Raw genomic sequence first — 14,725 nt, forward strand, 5'->3', positions numbered from 1 at the left:
TACTATTGCTCAGGAGAAAATGTCTTTCCCAAATCAAAACTAATCCAAATATAACTGACAGCTTGCTTTCACATTTACGTTCTTCATGGTAAATCTTAGACTTCAATAATAATAATAAAAATAACAAGAGTCTAAAAAAGTTTTTTGAAGAATCAAAACTTTTCTCACTTTCTGTCGTATAAGTCAAATTCAATCTCCTGCCTCTTTATTTGAGATTCATCTTTGTAAGGTTGAATCTGACCCAAGGTGCCAAATTTTCTCCCAAAGGAAATTTTCTCTCAGCAGAAATCCAGTTCCTATCATAAATGGAACAGTGGGATCATTTCTCTATGAGAAGGGAGCGAATAGGTCTAACAGTTGACACAATAAAACATATTCATCTAATTTACTATGTGCTGGGAATGGGAGTGTTAAGAAAATTCTTTTTTTAAATTATTTCATCAGTCTTAGAGAGATCTTTAATCTGGATTATTTCTCATTCTCATGGTCATCAACTCAGTCAACTGATTTTGTTTTTAAAGCACCTTTAGGGTGCAGCCAAATTCATACGCTTTCTTTGTAAGAATTTAAAGTTACTATTTATAACCAGTAAATTATATGTCATTAGTCCCTCTCAATTTTACAAGTGATTTGAGTGTGATGTAAAATTTATAACATATCAGCTTGATCAACTGTATGCCAGCTCTGACTGAATAAGGCACCAACTTGCATAATATGTGACAGAATCTCTCTAAGTAATACTAGATGAAGAAAAAGAACAACTGAACAAATATATTAACAGACTAAGTCACTGGCAATAACTCTTGGGAATTCCTTTTGTTCCCTGATAACTGAACTGATTTCACTGTAGATGTGAGAATCAGAGTAAAATCCTCCATAAAAGATATGTGATCAGAAGGACTGCGGAATAACGTATTCATTAGTCTTTTATAAAATGACAATTCGCAAAATATACTTTTGGTACCCTAAACTAATATAAAAAATAACAGGTAATGTAAAAAATAAGAATAAAAAAGGAAATCAATTAGAAAGGTGTCCAGAGAGAAGTAGAAATCCATTTATTGAGAAGCCTGGGCATGTTGCCACTTGAGTGGCTAATAATGCAACATTTCAACTGTTTCAGTTACTCTTTAAATACTTTTCATTTTTCCCCTCTCTCTGGGATATTTCCTTCAGAAATTAGGAGTTATTTGTCTATGGTAGCTTCAAATTCAAGTAAGTAAAGAAAGTTAATTTTTGATTACTTTATAACTAAAACAATTAAAAATTTTCTATTAATTCTTCTGGGTTCGGATTTGGCCAATACTAATATTTAATTTACCTAAATAAATATATGCCAAGTGACAATTACTCATCATTATATTTTTACAAACATTACTACTTATTAGATATAGTGCTTATGAAAACATTTTAAGCAGAACCAAGCAGGAGTGGCTAGATTAATGGGAATCTTAACTTTAGGTAGAAATGTCTGTGCACAGTATAATTTCTATAATTCTATGTAATCCTGCAGCCATGTTCTGTTAAGCAGAGGTGTGGTATGAGGACCCAGGGAAAACCCTGATCATTGAAGAAAATATTGCTCACATAGGCAGCCTTCTATTGTTAGTGGGAGCCAACATTCAGAGGCTCAGTATTTGTCAAAAGTTAAAAAAAAATCATGTTGAAAATAATGTTTTCCCCTAATCTCACAACATGATGTCTTATCCCCTAATCTCACAACATGATGTTTTCAAGTAAGTTCTGGCCAACAGGGGATATTTAAAGCAGGTGGTAAATTGCACACGTTGTAGGCTCTGAATCAACAAATCCTGACAACACTGACTACAACCAGTTTCTAGCATTCCGTAACTCCCCCTGAAAAGAAAATAACTCCCTGAAAAAATAAAACTTATAAACTATTTTTTAAATCCACAGCAGTCTATTAATTTTCTTTTGTGTAAAGATCATGGAATCCTAATTTATTGATCTTTCCAAAAATTTGGTAATAGCAAATTCATATCTACCTATAAGTTGATGGGTAACTCTTATATCTGTTTTTCCTTTGTGTAAGGCCATCCATGCTTCTCTACACAAATCAGCTTTTTAAGAAAAAAAAATAATAATAAAAAAGAGGAAAAATACCAGTATCTGATTCATGAAATGAAATTCTTCTGGCTTCAAAATGAACAATGATAATGCCTCCCAAAAGTTAGCCCAACTTTATTTTTATTTACTAGTAGAAGCTCATTGTGGATGAAAAACACACATAATTTATGACTTTTCTCTGTAGAACTCGAGAGCTTGATACTTCACAAAAGGGTGCAAGAGCAGCTTGAAAATTATGCTGAGCTTAATTATACTTAATGTGAATTATTCAGAAGTTCAGACAGAGACTAAAAATTTATTTCATACAAAGAAGCTTGACATTTTAATTGGTCCTTCAGAACAGAGACAAAACAATTTCCTCTCAAGAAAATTTACATCTTCCTTATCAGAGCCGCAGCCTCAGCCAAGCAGAACTTCATTAACTAGATTAATCATCTGCCAATGTCTGCTTCATCAGGTGTATGGACCAGGTGAAAAGAGGAATACAAAGTAATGATTGACATCGTCAACAGATAGCATTGATTCAAGGAGCACAGAATGACAGATTGAACCACCATACCTTGGTCATTAGCCATTTTGTCAGGGTGTTCCACTGTGGGAGAAAAAAATAACATGATTAGACTTTGACAGTTCCTAGCAAGAAAGCTGACATATCAAGCCAACAGTTTTGTTAGCAGGTTTTCACATGAAGGTAATGTCCTAGTGAAAGAAATCAATAAGGACCTAAAGTTATATGTGATTATTTCTATTAAATAAGTACTTAGAAAAAATTTAAAATAATATATTTTCTGTAAAATGCATTCTAAAATATTTCATTTTTCATATCCCTCAAAACATAAATTCAGAATGATCATCATGTAACTTTAAAACTAGAATTAACAGTAAAAAAAATGTAATTCCCAAGTAATTATCACCCATCTATATTTTAAGTAAGTTCAGAAAGTTATTGTCTTGTATGTGGTTTTTTCAACAAGAAAACTTAGTCAATTTGCACATGGATTGGGTGAAATAGTGAGATACGACAAATATGGTATGGTATAATGTAAATAGGTTGATAAATCTTTAGAACTCGTGAAGATAACTCTTAAGTTGTCACAACTTCTGAAGAGTTATGAGTAATGGTCTTAAAATAATAAAAACCCTTTTTATTTTGGATTCAAGGGGTCCACATGCAAGTTCGCCACTTGGACATCTTGCACAGTGGTGGGGATTGGGTTTCAGGTGGCCCACTCTCCAGAGTGAACATTGTACCTCATGGGTGATAAATTGAAATATCTCTATTTTTTAAAGTGGCTTCTTTTCTGCTAACCAAATGAAATTAAGTAGAAGGCAATCTCTAGTATTACTGAATTTCTAGAAAACAGGATATGACATTTGACAAATGCAGATCTGTATAAGCCTTCATTAATTAGAATTATTGTACTTATACTTGATTATTTTTGAGCTTTGAGTCTTCTGGGCATATTTAAGTCACTTAATTGTACTCAGACTTGATAGGTTGGATACAACTCTTGCTGGTTTGTTTCTTATGTATGTTTCAATTAAACATACAGAGAACAACATAATAGGCAGCAACATATAACATTGTTATCTTATTGTGTGTAGCAATCTCATAGGAAATCCATCATCATTGTTTGAAAAATAACTTAAAGAAAATGTCGCACAGGTAGTGATGCTTCCTTTTCTAAATGAGGGAGCACACGTTGTTACCTGGAAACAATGTTTGGTATTGAAATACTTAATGATGCTGTTAACAAAAGCTCCTTTCTAATGAATAGGGTTCATGTCTTGTACAGAATAAGACAGATTTCTAAACCAGAGATCTATTATAATTTCTTTCCTTTTAAAATAATATATAGACATTCTATAATAAGATACCTTAATAAGTAGGAGACAACCCTGAATTATACTTTGGAAAATCACACACACACACACACACACACACTCTCTCTCTCTCTCTCTCTCTCTCTCTCTCTCTCTATAAATAGAGTGTGTGTGTATGTATGATAAATACACAAAAATGCTTATTATATTACAGTTCTACAAGCTTTACTTTTTTGAGATGTTCGTGAGATATAATTGATAAGTAAAAAGCTGTACATATTTAATGTATACATCCTTATGAGTTTGGGAATAAGGATATACTCATGAAGCCATCCTCACCATGAAGTCTGTAGACAGATCCATAATCTCTTACCCTCTTTATTATTATTGTTATTATTATTAATATTGTAAGAACACAATTTAAGATCTACCCTCTTAGTACATTTTAAGTTCACAATACAGAGTTTTATCTATAGGAACTATGCTATAGAGTAGATCTGCAGATCTCACTTATCTTGAAGCTCCCTGATTGTCTAGTGGTTCCTACTGTAGACTAGAATTTTTGTTTTTTTGTCAGTAAGCTTTAAATAAGTTTTATAAATATCTTTGTACTCTTGCAAGATTTAAGAAACGTTTTGTTTCAATTCACCAGACCATCTAATCTAATCTTTTATATTTCAACCACCACAATTTAATTCTTATCTAGATTTTCTCTTCTATCTCCCATTGAAAATTAGTGACTTCTCAAAGTATATTATAGTTTAGAATTAGGGGATTGTTGATAGAGGCGTTTTTGGTAGACAATTGCATTAAATGTAGTTTATGAACTGGGATAGGATTTTGAACTGAAATCCTAACATCGATTTTTAGAGAAAGGAAACTATGCTGTCAGGAGTGTCATATCAGGTCTCCAGCAAGAATGACACAGGATTTGTTAGGGTCATTAGTGGCCACTCAATCTAGGAAGTATACAGGTTTGGTATCCAGAACGGGACACACTTGAGAAACTATCCTAATTACCATCCTATATTTAGGGGAGAACTATTTGGAATTATACCTTAAAAAGAGCAGAATACTGACCTCATCTCGTGTCCATTCTCCATCTCTCCCTAAGCTTTAATCATACACATGGATTGTCTGCCGTCTATGATATTTTTAGCAAGCAACAAATAACTATATGTTATGGCAAACAATTCCATTCTTATCTGGATTTGTTTTTGTTAGCAAAACTGGATTGAATATAATTTGACAAATTTTTAATGTCTCAAGAATGGTTATCTACTGAAAACTATTTCCCAACAGGGACCAAATGAATTATCATAGCTACATTGTATTTAAGACCCCCAAAAGGACTTAAAAGTATTGCAGTTTGCATCTCAAATTTTTAATTATTCCTATTGCTTGTCAAAAATATCATGTATTTTATCATAAAATAATTTTCAATACCTTTTTCTATTCTGGTCCAACGTTTTCAGCGACATATTCTTGGATGGTGAGAGGCATATTTTGGAATGATGATTAAGGATGCCCAGAAAATTGGTCATGTTCCATTGGGCTTTCAGTCTAAAGACTGCTTATTATTGTGTAGGTGTAACTCCCTCCCTACACCAGAATCCTCTGTGGCCCACTCCATGGGGGGCATCCTTCCTCTCTGTTACTTGATAGGTCAACATGGAACAGTGTATTTTATTGACCTGAACAACCCTTGAGACAGGGCAGAGAAATACATAAGTCTTCCAATGATTTGACAGTGTGTGGGTATACTAATGGCAGCCTGGGGAAGATTTGTGGAAAGGAGGTGAGTATTTGTGGAGTCTTATGTGGTCAGAACCTCAAGTTACAGATTATTTTATTTAACATTCCAAATAAAGAATTGAATAAATCACATCTATGTGTGTAAATGCATTTATAGTAAGACAACCCCTTTCTAATTATAAATGTCCTTTTAATGAACCAGTATTCCAGACTAAGTTTCCTGTACCTCTCTGATTGGTTGCTAATACCAAAAAACAAAATTCTAGTCTACAGTAGGAAATACTGCTATCTTGGTAAAGACTGAGTATGAAAGAATGAAGCTTGTGGACACCTGCCTGGGGCAAGATTTGCAATGAAACACTTGCCTATTACCCAGTAGACTATTGGGGGTTTCCTAAGCTTTAGGACAACATCTAAGCCTTTCTCTCTGTCAAAGAAAGTTACATTCTGATGAGCAGAGACCTGATGTTTTGAAGCAGGTTTGGGAATAGAAAATCTTAAATTGGAAATCCATAGCAATATTTTATCTCTGTGGTATAGATTTGGTTCATTGTGGCTTTAAATCTCTTACAATGAGTCATTTACTTGTCCTAGAACATTTGTCATTGTAACTGACATGTCTGATGTATGCATGTGCATAATTATTAAAATAGATGGGTGATATCAGTATTTCTGAGTAATTTAAAATGCACCCCAAACATCAAAAACTCATTTTACCATATAAGCTATATTTGTTTAAAAATCGAATCGAATATCATTGAACATGATATATTTAGGGTAGACAATACTAGACATCAAATCGGAGTATTAGAAATAACTTATATGGCCTATTATGTCACAGAACAAATTCCTGAACTTGTTCTCAGTTCTGAAAATCATTTTCTAGATGAGGTGAGGGCACTCAGGGTAAACAATACCGAAGGAAAGATGGGACTCGTTCAGTCATCTACGGGATGGCTATCAGTGTGGACCTGTGGCAACTCATCTCTCTGCTGTTTAACAAACTTGGATGACTTAAGTCATCTTAAGCCCTCCCTCAGATCTCCCAGTTGGCACACGTTGTGAGCATGGAATTAATTTGGCACTCGTCTACAGATAAAAATGAAGCATTTCCAAAACACTATCTAGTTACATTCTATGCACCCACAAAAGGAAAACACCAGTTGCCTTTTGATTGCTCATTTGGAGTGAAATCTGACTTAGACATGAAGTCCTCACAACCTGGATAGAAAAATATGAGTTTATTTCTTTCCCCACCCACTCCAGACATCTACGCCGTCATCAGGAACTGTCATGCAGACTTAGGCTGAATGCTTGTCTGTGTGTTCTTGGCAAACTTTCAGATTAGCTGTTACCAAAATCCAGCCCCTGAATAGCTCACTCATCAGAATTCAGAAGTCCTCTATCAGGCCAACTTTCCTCAGATAATTGAGAAACAGAATATACTTACAGTTATTCTAAGATTCTTCTTTTAGTAAGTCAAACAATTGGGTAAAGATGCCGATCATCCATGTGTTTCTAATTTTTCAGTTATTTGCAATCATGTACTATCAAGATTTGGGTCAGATATAAACGTATAATGTGGTCACAGGTATGAGAACTAAGTCATTCTTTTTAAGAATAATATATATCATGCCTTAAATATGCATCTTTAAATCTCAGCTATGAAGCATCCAAATTTTTTTCAATTGTTACATCATACAGACTCTTAACCATTTGTTCTCCAGGAAAGTAGTAAGGATTTAATAAAAAATATAAAAATTCTGTGCTAAAAAATAGCAAGCATTTCATACAAAAATTATTTGTATTTAATCATTATCATCAGGCCTCAGTATTTTTCTGTACAAATGCTTTTTTTCCCTAGTAATCATATTGCAAGATTTTTCTCATTGATTCTACACTGGCTTTTTAAAATACCTGCATTCTTTTGTTTGAAACTGTCTTGCCTTATAAGAATTTCCTTTAATATATAAAGGCTGGCCAGGCACAGTGGCTCAGCCTATAATCCCAGCATTGCGGGAGACCAAGGGTTGAGACGATTGATTGCCTGATCCTGGGGGTTTGAAGCCAGCCTGGGCAACTTGGTAAGACCTCATCTTTACAATAAATCACAAAACCTAGCCGGGCACGGTGGCATGGGCCTATAGTTCCAGCTACTTGGAAGGCTGAGACGGAAGGATCGCTTAAGCCCAGCAGGTCAAGGCTACAGTGACTGTGAGTGTGCCATTGCACTCCAGCCTGGGCAACAAAGAGTGAGACGCCAGCTCAAAAAAAAAAAAAATACACACACACACGTATATATATACATTATATGTATACACACATATACATATGTATGTATATGGTCAATAACGCCTTAAAGAAAGTATTTAAAGATGGCAATGCCATGCTATTCACATAATTCAATGCATTTTATTTTTATTCCCTAACATAAAATTGCTAAAATGTTTCATTATATTTTGGATAGGACCAAATACATGACATCAATACAAAATTCCATAAGGATCATAACTGGAAAAAAAGAAAGTCAGGTTAAATAGATCTTTCTTTGACATGATGGCTTTGAACATAAAAAGATACATCTTAATTTATTTTGAATGTCCACAGCAAACGTTGTCAGCAGAGTTGGGGTAGGGTGGTTTCTTACACGGACCGCAAAGCTATTTTATGGCAATCCCACAAGAAAAGAAAAGATGTAATAGGACATGATTCAAACCTTTCAGAGTCCTGAAGAGAATGGGATCCGAAAGAGGACCCATTCCCTTCGAATTCCGTGCTTGAATTCGAAAGTAATACATAGTGTCGAGGTTGAGATCCATGATCTGATGTGTAAGCCGATCGCCACTGATTGTTTCCATAATCCAGTCATCGATTGGGATGTTCTTGTCCAAGGTATAAAACAGGATGTAAGCTACAAAGGGACACGAATGAGACATTGCTTAGTTTACTGACGGCATGCTGTAGTTCTGCTTCCAAGCACACACATTTCCTTTACTATTCTGCATCTACCATTCATAAATTACAACATTCAGTTTTGCAAGTGATGCCTTTTTTTCCCATACTGCAAGGATTAGATAAATAATCGTTTCGGTGTGCAAAATCAGAAAACAGAATAGGCCGCTGGAAATAAAAATATTTCAACATGCATGTTTTCTGCTACTTATAAATCCTGATTATTAGTTTCCCCTGATATAAAAGTATGATGAAAAATGTAACACAGAGATAACAAGTCTGTATAATTTTCTCAGTCGTCCAATAATGAAAATAAACAATATTTACTTTGGCTCATGCTTAAATAATAAAAACGTATTGGGAAGTCTAAAATGCGCTACGTATAAAGTGTTAGAAAACTAAATGATATTTGATTGCTGTAATAACAGTAATCAGAGCTTGGCAGGCACAGTGTTGCTTTCCTTTCACAGATGATGAAGCTGAGGATGACCCAGGTGGTAATACAGCTGGGATGAGATCTCCTTTGCCACTGCACCAAACGTCCAACACTACTTCTCCTAGTCCAGTCCAGTCAGGCACATACATAAATATTACTGGATAACTGTAGGTGATTTAGTTAATGTCTCAAGTGTTAACCTATCTTTTGATAGTGTTATTCAATTTTTGTATTATGGGATTTGTTACTTGAATGCTATCGTACACTTATGATCATCTGATATATACACAAACAAATTCAGAGATTCCTGTGAAATGTTTACATTCCAATGTTATGCTTAGCCAATGTGTGATCTAGCTTGTATTTAAAAGCATTAATCAACCATTTTTAAATTATACTGCAGATAAAACGGTACAGGGACTCATTAAAGGTATCGGCTACATAAATGTGGCACTGATCTCCATTTCTGCCACAATTTTGCAGTGATGTCTTGATTACATAGGACATGAGTGTCCTTGGTTCTATTATGTATTGAATACATTTTTTGAAAACCATTTTCTCAAAAACAAGTGCCTTCTTTGATCCCCTATTCTTTCCTTTTGAGTTCCTCTTGCCCGTGTCAACTGGGAACCTTCACTCATAGATCTTTGCAGTGATTATGGGTTACATCATGGGGTTCTCTGACTTAGATTTGCTTTCCTCCCTAAGTAGCCATACACACTATCTACATCGCATCAGAAACTCTCTTTACAGGAAGGCTGCTGTCTATACCATGTGTCTTCTTCCCTTCTCTATTTCTACACCATTCCACATTTCTTCACTTTTTCTATTCATCTTATCCATCCATTAAGGTCTAGCTTAAGCTATCACGGGCCTGTGGAACCTTCCTCAATCATGAGCTCTCCTCTCCATAAATTTTGTAATACGCTTCAATAAAGTCTGAGAACATTTATGATTCTTATAACTTATGACTTACTCCCATAGTGCCTTATAGAATTGTAACTTGGGCTTTGGGGATGCAGTCTGCATTCTGAACTATTTCATTTTCATGATTCTGTAGGATTAAGCAATATTACAAACTCCAACATCTAGAAGCCCATTTCTCTGAATTCTGACCAATGCTGAAAAGTTATATCTATTCTGCATTGGCTTCCATCTTTCCACTAGTTTGGTATTTCCAAAATCTGTCTCATCATAAGAGCTACCTAAAGGGTAGCAAAGAACTATAAAATATAACCCCAATACAGGGTATGTTGGTTTAATATGTGCGGTGAACAGTCTTTGACAACTAATTGTCCTCACCCCCAAAAGTCATGCTCTTGTGTTATCTTTTCTATACAAGTGTTCATGGGTCCTAAGTTTTGATTCTAACCAATAGACCACGGAAAAATGCAATGGACTATCAATTCGATGATGATGTTACAAAATACCACGCCTCATTTCTTGTTGGTGGATTGCACAGACTCTCCTCTTCTGGCTTTGATAAAGTCAGTTGCCAAATGGGGAAGACCGTGTAGGTGAAATGGAAGGGGGCTTCTGGCCAACAGTCAGTAAGGAAGTGGATCCTGCCAACAACCAAGTAGGCTAGAAGCAACTACATTCCCAGCCAATCCAAAAATGGACTGCAGTCAGGCCAACCTTGTGATTTGCAGCCTTGTAAGAGACCCCAAAGCAGAATATTCTGCTAAGCTCTGCTCAGATTCCAGACCCACAAAATCTGTGAGAAAACAAATGTGTGTTGCTTCAATCTGCTACATTTGTAGGAATAGTTACACAGCAATAGAATCCCAATATTATATGTTAAGTGTAACCTCAGTCATCTACACCCCAGATGATTCCTGTGATCAAGTATGGTCAGCAATCCCTGCTCCAATTTATTTATGTAATCTATATATTTTTTGGCATTTGTGGTGATAACAGTGCTGTCTACATAAAAGTCTTAAGATGTTGGAAGTTTAGGAAAAGATAAAAGACTTTCCAAGGTAAATAATTCCACAAAACTTAAAAAGGCAGTATGATATTTTCTTTGTTAAATATTAAAATGGGAAGGCTATCATTTAAAAGGGACTGTGAAATATTATTGAAAAAATAGTTGTTTTCTGACTCGAGGATGTCCATTCATTTGTAACTCAAACCCCATAATTAACAACAATAAAATGTCCTATTCTTTGAGCCAGAGCAGTCTCCATTCTTATCCCTGAAGAATCACATCTGTTGAAAAGAAGACTCTGAGACTGGTTAATGGTAATACATATAATGTTTATATAGCTGTAAATAAAATGCATATATTAGCTTTTATTATGTTCACGTTTATCTCTGGATAAAAACAGGCTGGGCTCGGTGGCTCAGCCTGTCATCCCAGCAATAGTGGAAAGATGGAAACCAATGCAAAATAGATATGTTTTGCCTGAACCCACAGGTTCAAGACCAGCATGGAAAAATTTGTGAGGCCTCATCTCTACAATAAATCAAAAACAATTAGCCAGGCGTGGTAGCATGCGCCTGTAGTTCTGGCTACTTGTAAAGCTGAGGCAGAAGGGTCGCCTGAGCCCAGTGGGTCGACACTGGGGTGGCCATGAGCCTGCCACTGGGCAATGGAGTGAAACTCCAACTCAAAAAAAACAAAGAATAAAAACATTTCTTTAGTTCAGGAGCCATATCTTATTACCCTTTCTTTTCCTCAAAAAACTTAATAGAATAATCTTCATATAAGAGGTACCAAAACTCATTTATTGAATAAAATCCTTTAGCCTATAAGGAGATTGAGTTTTACATTGAGATATTTAGTGAAAATGTTAAAGTTTCCATGGGCTGATATAAATGCATGATGAAGCTGAAAGTTTGGAGAATTGTGCCCTCATCCCAGCTCAGCCACACTTACTGCTGATTTTTTTTCATAATATTAAATGATAATAAATTACTTGCCTTTGCTGCAATTTATCTATATAAAAAAAACTCACTTAAGCATTTTAAAATGGCATCCTGGAATAAAGTAACGTCGAAGGTGCAAGCATCAGGTTCTGACAATTCCAAATTATCCTTGAATGATTTTCTGATATTTATGGGGAAGCCTACCCCTCTTAAAAAAAAATTGAGAGCTGGGATGGAGACTAGAAAGAGACTAAGAAACGGCCTTAGAGAAAACAATCGCTTTCATTTGAATGTGAAAGTTGTTTCATTTGAAAGATATTAAGTTCATCACTGAAGTTGTACCTTATAAATTTCCATATAAATCACACAAGTTGGAACAAATGTATTGGTTTCTCACTGCCCTTTTGTGCCCATAGACTTATTTTTGGTGTCCAAGTCTGTCTTTCTCCATATTTTCATTTTTTAAGCTCATATTTGTCTCTTACCCACCACAACTGGCCCAATAATGAAATAGTCCCTTTTATTCGAGGTTGTAATATTTTCTGGGACTGTGGATCAAATTGGCCACATTGAAATCACATCGTCTAATACCTATAAAACGTAACACCACACATCTGTCATTTTGGCTCTACTTACGCAAACAGGCAGTTGTAATTCTAGAAGCAAAGTGTAAGAAATGTGTTCAACTTTGCTTTTCCCTTTCTTCTGTTCTTTTCCTTTACATTTTCCCACTCGTTACTGATTCCCTTCCATGGATTGGGTAGAGTGTGAAGTACTGGGAAAACCCAGCTATGTGACATGATCCCTATCAGCACTTGGTTCTGGGAAGGCTTTGAATCTTGATAGACTTGATTCTGATTGTATAGACAAGAAAATTGGTAAAGAAAGAGTAATCCATTGTCTCCTTCTTTGTGGAAAAAAGCAGCAGGTTTTGGATCCAGAAAGCCCTGAATGGAAGTCATAGCTCTACCATTTGCTGGCTATGCAACCTTGAGCAACTTGCTTAATCTAAGGCATTTCTTAATTTTCTTATCTGAAAACAGGCTGCTGTGAAACATACACTTTAGGAACTTAACACAAGGTGGGTATTTCTATCACATCATCTACATAGTAACTACTTAGCACATGCTTCATTTATTATTATTTATTATTTCATCATATGACAAATCTAAAGAAGTCTTAGAAGAACTAGTACTTTGGTTTCATTCAAAGGAATGAGAATATATTTTATAGTCATTAATTGATCAATTTCATCACCAAATATTCACTAATTACTTCCTAGGTGTCAAGAATGTTTTTGCTGGGGAGAAAATGTTGATTGAAATCTGAAACCTGTTCTCATGGTGCTTTCCGTCATTTTCTATAAGATTACATGGGAAGGGAATGAAGAAATAAGAAGACATGATGATATCTCAAACTTTTGCAACTGGAAAAACTGTGGAGGCCGTGAAAAGATGGGAGTTAGACTAGATGCATGTGATTCCAGGGGCAGTGCACAGAGAGGTCTGTGGTTTTGGGTGGTCTTAGCACCTAACGACAGGACAGTCGTGCATTATTTGGCCAGTTGTGGTGGGTGATAGATAAACAAACAAATAAGAGATAAAGAAGGTGACAGATGGGTACTGGGAATAGAATGGGGTGCCAATAAACAGGCACATGCTAAATGTATAATATAAAGTTGGATATGTGTATTTAGATTTTCTTGAAGGAAGATAAAGTTTTGAGGCATACATGGATAATCACTGAAGCCCTGACTCTCTAGGACAGACACTTTTACGAAGAAAGCACAAAAGAAATAAAAGATCTGCAATCAGGGCACCGATTCTTAGAACACTGGTGGAAGAAATTTTCACAAATGAGACTGAGAAGCTGAGAAGCCTGGGCCTTGGGAAGAAAAGTGGTTAGGTGGCTTACGAAAAGGAGATAAACTGAACTAGAGTAGCAAATGACACAGAAAAAGAGAGTACAGTCTTCGCCATCACACTGTATTAATAAGAAAGCAATCTCTGAAAGACTTAACTCTTCTATCTACATTGGTCTCTGGTCTTAAATAGTGTTGCACACTCATTTATTTAGACCAATGTTTCACAACTCTGGCTACACATTAAAATCACTCAATGAACTTTTAAAACTCACCATGCTCATTCCCTCCTTATATGAATTGTGAATTAAATTAAAAACCAGTTGAGAATCACTGATTTAAACCAGTGGGATACTAATAAACTGAAGAAAAACATAGTATATTAGTTAAAAGTATAAACCTGAGTTTTAAATTCTTGCTCTGCTCCTTCTTGGCTATTTCACTTTGGCCAATCTTTTCATTTCCAAATGGAATAATAGGAATATATGATCATTTACAATATGAAAATGCTTAGCAGAATGCCAAGCATATAATACATGCTTAATGTATTTTGAAGCACTTTCTTCTGAAAATGTCAGCCCAAATTCCTAAGTTGTCAGTTTATGATCAGGGAATTTAGGCACTGGAATTATCTGAATTTCTTCTTTCATTCGCTTTTTTGTTTAATCTTTTTGAATCACTTGTGTTTACAAATTGATGACATGGATTCCATGCAAAGCACATTCCTAAAGCCTCACCTGAGAATGGATTTCAAATTGGAATGATAACTGCCAATTTGTTTCAGTACTTACTGGGCATCAGGGACTTTTCTCAGCACTTTATTATAACAGTTAGTCTAGAGAGGCTCTGGTACTACCTTATTTCATAGGTGAGAAAGTGAGAATCAAGAAGTTTAAATGACTTGTTCAAGCATCTCCCTTAGATAGATGCTTGGGCTC

The 14,725-nt window shown here is 35.3% G+C and overlaps 1 protein-coding gene across 1 annotated transcript in view; it reads right to left on the reverse strand.

The window, feature by feature from the left end:
* The window catches only part of DCC (DCC netrin 1 receptor), a gene marked incomplete at its 3' end in the record, with an annotated part of 403,497 nt that overhangs the window by 32,891 nt on the left and 355,881 nt on the right, over window positions 1-14,725 (reverse strand). The window contains exons 15-16 of the mRNA XM_021710347.1: window positions 8,384-8,578; window positions 2,648-2,680 (exon numbers count right to left, since the gene is read on the reverse strand). Coding sequence (XP_021566022.1) covers window positions 2,648-2,680; window positions 8,384-8,578 — 228 coding nt within the window. The remainder of the gene's footprint in view (window positions 1-2,647; window positions 2,681-8,383; window positions 8,579-14,725) is intronic.

Source organism: Carlito syrichta, unplaced genomic scaffold (genome assembly GCF_000164805.1).
Source record: "Carlito syrichta isolate Samal-C Ts95f unplaced genomic scaffold, Tarsius_syrichta-2.0.1 Scaffold288619, whole genome shotgun sequence".
Lineage (NCBI taxonomy): Eukaryota > Metazoa > Chordata > Mammalia > Primates > Tarsiidae > Carlito > Carlito syrichta.